General features: G+C 33.7%; 1 protein-coding gene and 2 non-coding genes across 3 annotated transcripts; all 3 read left to right on the top strand.

Annotated features, from left to right (window-relative positions):
- Positions 1-1,162: 1,162 nt before the first annotated feature.
- On the top strand, positions 1,163-1,697 carry LOC145800165 (uncharacterized). The gene is made up of 2 exons (XM_082889807.1): positions 1,163-1,185; positions 1,232-1,697. Exons 1-2 carry the CDS (start codon positions 1,163-1,165, stop codon positions 1,695-1,697), a joined length of 489 nt encoding a protein of 162 aa, XP_082745933.1.
- Positions 1,698-2,976: 1,279 nt separating this feature from the next.
- Positions 2,977-3,195, top strand: LOC114276732 (small nucleolar RNA U3). The gene has a single exon (XR_003634351.1). It is a non-coding gene; the product is annotated as a small nucleolar RNA U3 (small nucleolar RNA).
- Positions 3,196-4,228: 1,033 nt separating this feature from the next.
- Positions 4,229-4,447, top strand: LOC114276733 (small nucleolar RNA U3). Its single transcript, XR_003634352.2, has one exon. It is a non-coding gene; the product is annotated as a small nucleolar RNA U3 (small nucleolar RNA).
- Positions 4,448-10,475: the final 6,028 nt, after the last annotated feature.

The following is a 10,475-nucleotide window of genomic DNA, read 5'->3' as shown; positions in this document are numbered from 1 at the left end:
AGAACATGGCCTCCTCTTCCCGTGATCTGCTCACGCTCTTTCCAGAACTGAACGAGTCGACAAGAGAAATAACTGGTGCGGTGGCCAGTGAACCTCAACCAAACACCTCTGGTTTTGCGCCGTTGAACTTTCCGATGCGGTCGGTGGAGCAAAAAATGGCGGTGCAAACGGATATTGAGGCCAATCAGTATACATTGAAGTCATGCGTGGAGACCATGACTGCGGTCACAAACTTGTCGCACCGGCTGCAGAGTAGAACAAATGAGGTGCAGCAATTAAACGCCCAACTGGCTCTGCTCCAGCGCATGTATAAGGATGCGCGAGCAAAGATAAGTGTGCTAAAGGCGGAAAATAAGGAGCTGAAGCGGAAGGCCACCGTGATGTTCCGATTTGGAGGTCCGCCATATGCTGCAGTGGAGGAGTATGGGGGAGTGAACGTGCTCTGCGGCGTGGAAAACACGGAGGCAGCACCGTCAAGGGCCGCTCAGGACGGAGGCAAGAAGAAGAGAACGGCTGCAGAGTAGAGAAGAAAAATCCCACCTATGGATGTGGTGGTTTGTTTGTATTTTTTTTTTTTTGGTGTGTTTGTGTTTGGTTTTTGTTTTTGTTTTTTTTTTTTTTGTTTTTTTTTGTTTTTTTGTTTTTTTGTTTTTTGTTTGTTTCTGTAAAATTGTGATCGGGGTTGATCCCGTCATGAAAAAAAATGATAAGTTTGTAGAATGAAAACCGAGATGGTTGTGAAGGGTTTTTTTTTTTTTTTTTGCAAGGAAGGGAATCAAAATAAAAAAAAAATTGGGGATGGTGATGATGAATATATAATGATGAATAAAAATAATAAAGGAGGGAGTGGGGAACAGGGCGAATTGAGAGCACCAATTAAGCTTTTTATAATAAAAAATAAAGTTTGGGTGGTGGATAGGTGTGATTAAAGAAATTAGAAGTTAGAATAATGAAAAGAAAGGTTGGGCGGTGTGATTAAAAAAAAAGAAAAGGAAGGAGGATAGGAGATAGGAAAGTGCATGTTGCAGAAACAAACGATTGCCGTGAGGTTTGGGCTGGGCCTTTGACCAGACAAAGACTGGCTGTTGCTCTTGGGAATCGATGTTCAAAAGCTGCAAACTGACCCACAAAACTCCGAGTTTAGCTTCTGGGTTTCGCTCTAATGGCGCTAGAGGGTAGATTCAGGTCAACCCATTTGGTGTTTCCGGGTTTCCATTATCATCTTCGGCAGCTCCTCTGGAATCAAACGTGATGGGTTCGAAAGATTACGAGGATTACAGGAGATCGCTCTCTTGGTTGGCACTCTTGTTGTTCCCTCTCAGCCCATGGCCCAGATTTACAGGCAGATTGGTGATAAATATGGGATTGAGTACTCCGAAGCTGAGATATTGAACAGATATATGTGGGCTTATGAGCAGCCTTGGGGTAGATCTAGACTCAGATATGTTAATGATGGGCGACACTGGTTTGATGCTATGGCAATTTCAGCTGAAGTTGAAGCAGAGAAGCCAAATCCCACCATATTTCTGAGAGCTTGTGAGTTGTTGGCAGTAGAACCTGAAGATGCCGTTCATGTAGGGGATGATCGTAGAAATGATATATGGGGTGCCAGAGATACAGGTTGCGATGCTTGGCTTTGGGGAAGTGATGTTCATTCCTTCAAAGAGGTTGCTCAGAGGATAGGAATTCGGGTCTGAAAGAGGAATGGTTTCATTTCATTGTATAGAAGCTTCTCATCCTGCTTCTCTTTGTAATAATCAATTGATAACAGACCATTGATAACAGACCACGCTCATCATGCTTTAGCTTGGATGGAATTTCTGATCTTGAAGGTGAAGTTCTGCCATGAAATTTGTTAGAAACTACTGTAGCGCAGCAACAACAAGATCAAGAGCAAGAAGAATAATTTGTGGCAGCGGAATGAAGGTATGGGTAGAGGTCCGGCGGGCGGCCAAGGCGAGGCTGCCGCCCGCCGGTGGAGCAGAATGATTAGGTTGTTAACTTAGCTCTGATACCATGTAAGATAAATTGATAGAGAAAGAGAGAGAATAAATTATGTATTGATTTATTGATGTTTGAATGTTATATTGAGTGTTCTTACAAGGGGAATGCACTCTCTTTTATAGAGAGAATTTGAGCATTGGATGCCTACTGACAGTGTGATGCATTGTACATTATAAAATATAAAGCTAAAGCTATACACTAACATGATATAAAGCTAAAGCTATACACTAACAGACATAATCATACACTAGCATGCTAAAGCTAATCATACACTAACACTTTTTGTTTGTTGGTAGTTTTGCTGGGTTCCAAATGCGCAAATCGGATGGGTTTCAACTCTATAATCGAGTCTGCTTGAAACTAATGTATTAATGACCGTATTAATTGTAATCTGATGGACTGCAACTCTGCAATTGAGTCAACTTGAAACTAATAAATGATCATAATAATGGTGATGGTGGTGGCAACAATATGGAGGTGGAGTGAAGGTAGTGGTGGTGGTTGTGGTGTGGTGATGGCGTGGTAGCATTCGTAATATTTTAATTAAAAAAATATTTTTTGCTTTTTAAAGTAAAAAATATTTTTTGTTCATAAAAATTTGTTTTTCGTCGACTACAAAAATAGTTTTGTATTTACTTCCATTTTCTGTTGTACCAAAATGCTAGAAAATACAAAAAATATTATTTTCCACCTAAAAAAACAAACTGGATTTCATTCAATTTTTATTTACCAAAGGAAGCAGATCAACCATCTTTCACAAAATCTAAGGATTTAATGAACGGATTCTGGACCGGGATCCGATTTCATACTACAGTTCAGCTAAAAAATGATATTTATTTTCTTTCCTTGAATGGTTGTCGTTAGATCAGTAAAATTTGCATGTAAAGAGTTTAGCAAGTGAAACTTATCCCACATCAAAAAAATACGGAACGAAGAACATGTTTATATTCAACGGAGTGAGCAATTAGGAGCACGACCTTACTTGAACAGGATCTGTTCTATAGGATCGTACATCTGTATCCTTGAGTTCTAAGGAGACAGGACCCAAAGTCTGGTTGATGAATCACGACTGCATGATCAGAGCGTGATTAACAGCTCCTGTAGGCTCTTCTTGGATCCTTCAGAGCCGTAGAGGATCGTTCTCGGCTAGTTTCGACTAGCTGGGTTGGTCATGCGGTTGTCTGACAGACTACCAAATTAACTTTTTGAAACATTTTGCTATGTTTTGATTTGAATGCACAAAGAGGCTTGGTTGGGTCATCCTTCGGAGCCTCCCAGTCCAGTATAGGATCAAAATTTCAGTTTGCTTCTTGTTTTCTATTAAATGTGAAAAATAATTTTTCTGTCCAAACAAACGAAGCGTTGGAGTCAGGGTCACCTAAGTATGAGCCATGGCTACTGAGAAGTCGACTATGAAGCATAATGGAATGTTACGATTCCAAATTAGTTAGCAAAAGTTGTTGACCATCTGCATATAAAATTTTAAAACACCCCTTTTCTTAAAAGCTGGTGATTGTAAAGAGTGTTGAAATCCTCTACTTCTTGGACACTAGTTATGCTTCAGTTTTGTTGGGTTTTTATTCATTTTTTTCCCCCAAAAGAGGCAAATAAACCTTTTTTTACAAATTTATCTAACAGATGTTGCAAGAGGGGTTGTGTCGCTTCGATTGAAATATTCCAGTTGCTACTGTGAGCATATCAAAAGGAGATTCAAAATTGAGATTTTTGAATTCACAAAGAGGGTAAAAAAGCTTTGTATAATTCAATAAAGAACCACTGTTAAATGCTTATTGTAAATTTATAAAAATATATTGATGTGCTTATTTCCCAATCATTGATCTTGAAATAAATGTCTCCATTCCATTCAATTTCATACTATTGCTCAGCTAAAAAAACAAAAAATAGATATTTTCTTTCCTAGAATGGTTGTCGTTAGATCAGTAAATTTGCATATAAAGGAGCTTAATCTTGTTAGAGTTTAATACCATTTGTTATTAATTATCATACTTTTAATGATTTTTTTTTCAATAATCAAAACCCATTAAGATTAGATTCACTAGAAAACAACATGAAGCCCGACTTTAACAAATGCCATGTTGAATGCACATAATTACGAAATAAACCTTAAACATGCTAACTGACAGACAAGTGAAACTTAGTCCCACATCGAAAAATTACGAAGCAACGCACATGTTTATGAACAACAGCGCAAGCAGTGAAGGATACGACCTTACTTGAACAGGATCTGTTCTATAGGATCGTACATCTGTATCCTTGAGTTCTAAGGAGACAGGACCCAAAGTCTGGTTGATGAATCAGGATCGCATGATCAGAGCGTGATTAACAGCTCCTGTTGGTTCTTCTCGGACGTTTCAGAGCAGTAGAGGATCGTTCTCTGCTGGTTTCGACTGGCAGGGATGGTCATGCGGTTGTCTGACAGACTTCCAAATTCTGTTTTGAAAACATTTTGCTACCGTAAAACAACGTTTTTGGAATTCGGGATTGTGAATTTGAATGCACAGACAGGGTAAATATTTCAAAATACTCAAATAAGTAATAACAACTTTTAAGATTCTAGTTGTGAATTTGAATGCAGATTTCCAAATACTTTTTCAAAACATTTTGATACTGTAAAACAATGTTTTGAAATTCAAGATTGTGAGGCTTAATTTTTTTCCAAAATTCAATGAGTAATAACGGATATGTTTGGTTTGGCTTTGTAGAGTGATTTTGAGAAAAATTTTTTTAAAAACTTGTTTAGTTTATAATTTTTTCAAAATAATTTCGAAGGGAAGTATGTAACCAAACAAAATTTGGAGATTTTTTTTGAAAAATTTGTTTGGTTTGATTACTCTTAAAAACTTGTTTATAAAGAATTTTTCTCAAAAATTTTTTGAAAAACAAACCAAACAAGGTCTTTATCTCTCTTTACATCAATCAATTATTTTTTCTCTCTCCTCTCTTCTTCTCAATCACTTTTTCTCTCACACACATTTACTCAATTACAACAAAATATCAAATCATTCCAAACTCCAAAACTACTTTCAAAATATACAGCTAAACAAATCAAAAAAAATTCTAAACCTTCTCTCCAAAACAATTTTTAAAAACTACTCTCTCAAAACCAAACCAAACATACCCAACAACTTTTAAGATGCTAGCGGTAACTTTGTAAAATGTTCAGTTACGGTAAATTCTATTAGGCATTCGTTTGGATACATGGTTTGGATAATCAAAGTGGCTTTGTTTTCTAAGGCCCCGTTTGTTTCCAGAGATGAAATGGAGGGGATTGATAGTGAGGGGATTAATAGTGAGGGGATTGTTAGTGAGGGTCGTTTGTTTTCAGAGATAGAATGAAGGGATTGATAGTGAGAGGATTAATAATGAGGGGATTGTTAGTGAGGGGATTGATAGTGAGGGGATTAGTAGTGAGGGGATTGATAGTGAGGGGATTAGTAGTGAGGAATTGTTAAATTATTTTTATATAAAATAATAAAACAAATAAAAAAATATAAAAAATTAAAAATTATATTTTTAAAAAAAATTCCAATATATAAAAAATAAAAAAAATAAAAAAATTTCTATCCCCTCACTATTTTTCTAATACCATCTCTACCTCCTCACTATGAATCCCCTCCCCAAGGGTATTAGTAATACCAAGGTATTAGTAGTACCCTCCCTATCTCTCAAAACAAACAAGGTATTAGTAATACCAAGGTATTAGTTAGTCCCAAGGTATTAATAGTCCCTAGGCTATCTCTCAAAACAAACACCCCATATACTAATCCCAAGGTACTAGTAATCCTAATCCCCTTGCTATAACCCAAAACAAACGGGGCCTAAATCTAAACATGGACTCACCAAGACTAATACCCCCAAATGTTGCTACATATACATAATGATAATCAGATTTGTATAGTCTCGTTCTGATCTATAACTTGCAACATAAGATGAGTCTTTGGGGCCCACGCACACAAAGCACCAAGGATCCTTTAGAGTGAAATTTTCTTAAAGTTTCCTAGAGTACTACATTGTGTGGTTGAGATTTACTGGCAAGTCACATCAGAAAAATTGATGTGACTTGCCAGTAAATCTCAACCACACAATATAGCACTTTAGAAAACTTTAAAAAAAAATCACTCTAGAGGATCCTTGCTCCACGCAAAGACCCTACGATGCCTTTGTTAGATGTGTATATTTAAAGAGACAGTAGAGATGGAAAGTTTAGAATTTTTAGAATATAACTTAATTTTTTATAGTCTTTGTCTTGGCCCATTGGTAATAGTGGGCCTCAATCTTGCTAGTCTGTGGGCCTTGTGGGTTAATTTACCAAACTCAAGCTTTTACAAATTATGTATATTTCAATATATATATTGTTTTGAGCCGATCATGTGACTGTGACTAATTAATAGTGTTTTATGATTTTTCCTATTTTGTTTTAATTTTTTTTTTTTTTTATCATGCAAGTGCATGGCCATATTATTGCCGAGGCACATCACCATTTAAAATTTTCAAAAGACTAGATAATTACTCGAGCTTAAGTACGAAAGCCTAGTGCTAGTAGTTGAGCCTAAGCCTAACAAAAAAATACCCCCAAATAAATCTTTGTTGACAAAAGATCCAATTATTGAATGTCTTAAGTGGTATTTGATTTATTAAAATAAAATAAAATGAATAAAAAAAAAAGGCCATTCCTTAAATAAATTTGAGTGTTTTGGCAACCAAATAAAAAGTCAGCTTTTAATTTTTTACTCATCTTGAGTCACATCACCTCTCATATTTTTTATCCATAAAAAGACAAAATCGACTAAAAAAGTCAAAAAACTAATTTTTTACCAATTTTCCAAAACACCACAATGACTCTTAAATGATAATTTCATAATGTGACAATAAATGTACATTCTAAGAGCATCTCCAACGGTGTACCAAATGTTTCACCAAATCTGAGTCAAAAATGGGTCATTTCCTTAATTTGATACTTCGCGCTCCAACGGTTCAACATCAAATCCGTTTCATCAAATTTGCGCTGGGCAACCGGTTGGTTAACCGGCCGATCAACCGGTAACGGCAAAAAAATTTTTTTTTTTTTTTTTTTTTTACCGGTTTGAACCTTTTTTTTTTAACTTTTTGAACTTTTGGTGGTCGACCGGGTGGTCAACCGGCCGGTCGACCGGGTGGTCGACCACCTAGGCAAAAAAATATTATTTTTTTTTTTAACTGGTTTGAACCTTTTTGTGAACGGTCTGAACTTTCTCCGGGGCGACCGGTTGGTCAACCGGATGGTCGACCCGTTCGTCTCATCCCAACGGCCAGTAACAGTGATTTGGTAAAATACAGAACTTATTCTCAGTTTGATACTTTTTTTGCTGTTTTCTCATTTTGATATTCATTTGATGCAACGGTTGGAGCATGGAAAAGTACACTTTTCATCAAAATTTAAATCTGATATCAATTTTGGTTCAGCGTTGGAGATGGTCTAATAGAATGATCATTATATTTCACTTTCATTTTAATGAACAAAATATTACTTCAGAATCTAAAGTCTCACTTCCATTTTTTGTCCTAAGTGTTTTTTCTTGAAAAAAAAAAAAAAACTTTGCAGATACTTTTAAATTAGTAGTCCCTAAATTTTAAAAAATTGGATCAAATTGGAAAATAAAAGTCCACCAAAAAATTTAAAAAAAAAAAAAAAAAAAAACTTAACCAAATGCAAATTTTACATTTTGTAAATTTTATTTATAATATAATGACAAAAGTTGAAAATAACAACCTTTTTAATTACAATTCCATGACTGAAACTTCCATGCGTTGGCTTTGAAACTTTTTCTATGTCTGAAACACACTTCCCAAAAAGTCCAAAAAATACACTTGGCTTGTCCACATATCAAAGTCCAAACATGGCATTCCTACCAAGATTTTTCTATTTCTGTTATAATAACTAATAAATAAATAAATCACAAAGATGTTTATTATATTAAAATTTAGTACAAATTAGACCGTTCAGCTTTTTGTGTAAATTTCACCTTTATAATTTTAATTGTATCAATTTTTTATCTTTTAAGTTTTTATATTGTGTTAATTTGATTCGATTGATACAACCATCTCTTCCGAAATTGAATTAAAGTCAAAAGGTAAAATATTTCATTCACACCCGTAAGAGATGTTGAGGGATTTGAATTGACCCATTTTACCCTTGAATTCTATTGAATTTGTTAATAGATAGTATCAGCTAGACAAATTAAAATGGTATGAAATATTAAGAGCAGCATCGATACAATTAGAATTGCAGTACCCAAATTGCCACAAGAAAGAAATTATAAGAATAACAGGTATGATTTTTTTTTCTAAAATTTAAGAGAGAAAAATTAATAGATGTATGGTGGAGAGAGAATTAAATTATATGGACTAACTTGAGTTGGTTAGAAAGACAATTTGAGACATCTATCTAACACAAAGAAAATGGAAAGGCTCGGAGGCTAAAACTGTGTTCTAAACCAGAAAATACAAAATTTTCACCAACTCAAAGATGAACTAAAATTTATCAAATTCACAACCGTCATATTTTACTAAAATTTGATAAAATCTTAAAAAGAGAAAGGATTGAAGATAGCTTTTTTTTTTAAATAAAAAATAATTAAAACAAATTTTTAGAATTAGTTCAGATTTTTTCAAAAAAAAAATAAATTAAGAATTGAAAATGCTCTTATGTTTTGTAAAAAATTGAATCGTAATTTTCTTCCAAACAGGAATTTTCCATCAATTGAGATATAAAAATATTTTTTAAAAAATTCTTGGGTGTTTTATAAGGAAAAGTACAAAAAAGTAAACTTTTGGATAACTTGTATTAATAATTTTTTACCTTTTTAGTTAAAAACTTATTTTTCTAAACAAAGCCTAAATATAAATATCTCTCACCCTTGAGGACAAAATCTAAAAATTCATAGCTAAATTACCAATAGATCTTAATAGTTGGATTTTATTTTTATAAAGTCTTATTAAAATCGTATGACTCTTTTTGCATGTCACTTAAAAAGTCGTCACAAAAAATTAATAATTAGTGACATTTTTTGTGACGAATTTTTTAAACTGTCGTTGAAAATTAAAAATTAGTAACATTTTTGTGATGATTTTTTTAAATTATCGCTAAAATTAATAATTAATGACATTATTTTTGACAATTTTTAAACTATTGATGAAAATTAATAATTAATGATATTTTTTTAATAATATTTGATAAAAATGTTATTAATTATCATAAAATTTATTAAATAATAAATCAACCTATTAAGATCAACACATAAATCCCCAAATCAAACCCCATCGTTAATTCAGACATGTTTTATTGCGTTGTGAATTGTGTGTGAAAGTACTTAGTAGTAGTGCAAATGTTAACATAATTTTTTTTTATTAATTCTCAACCAAGCAAAAATATTTATTAAAAAATAAAATTTATTGCTCGGCTACTTCACGCCAAACCGCCTATTTTCCCGACTTGTCCAACTTTCCAACCGACCCAAACAAGACTTACTATTTTTTTCTTTTTTTTTTTTGTCTTTTTAAATGAATGATTCAGCGCGTGAGGGGTCCACAAATATTGCATGTGGACCTGTGGTAGATCAACAATGACCATTGATGGATGATAATAATCATATATATATATCAATTAATATACACATTAATGTATAAACAGATGATATGATATTATTTATATAATTTTAAATATTTATAACTTGCATAATAAATGTAATCAATAATAATATCATAACACTAGTTTGTACACTAGTGTGTACACTAATTTGTGCACGTGACACCACCGACGGTAATATAGAATGTATCTATTGAGAGGATGAAAATCAAATCTATGATTGGTTAGAGCATCTCCAACGGTTCATCAAATTTTTCACCAAATCTGAGTAAAAAAAAAGACCATTTTCTCAATCTGATACAGACTACTCCAATGGTTGTCATCAAAGCAGGGGTCGACCGGCCGACCAGTTAGTGTATTTTTTTTTTTTACCTCTTTGAACTTTTTGACTTGCTTGAACCAACCTATTTGTAAGGGAATCGGTCGACCGGTTGGTCAATCGGCTGGTTGACTGGTTGGACTTCCCCAACAGTCATGCACAGTAAATTAGTGAAATCTTTCCCCTATTCTCACTTTGATGAAAAATTTGGTGAATTCTCGTTGTGATACCAATTTGATGAAACCATTGGAGCTGCAAAAAGTGACTTTTTTACCAAATTTCAAATCTGATGCAAGGTTTGGTGAAGCGTTGGAGATAGTCTTAAGGAGTAATGATATCCATCATGAAATAAATATCATGAAAAAATTCATAAAACTAATTCATGAGTTACATAACATAATAAAACACTACAAATTAATTTAAGAGTTGAGAATTTCCATAAAAACTTTTCATAATATTTCTTTCATATTGTTGATTAAGAGGCAAAGAACTGATGGAAAACTCTCA

The sequence above is a fragment of the Camellia sinensis genome, chromosome 10 (genome assembly GCF_055761805.1).
Source record: "Camellia sinensis isolate YWXY chromosome 10, ASM5576180v1, whole genome shotgun sequence".
Classification (NCBI taxonomy): Eukaryota; Viridiplantae; Streptophyta; class Magnoliopsida; order Ericales; family Theaceae; genus Camellia; species Camellia sinensis.
The sequence above is the reverse complement of the archived record's forward strand: the minus strand, read 5'-3'. Positions and strand labels throughout refer to the sequence as shown.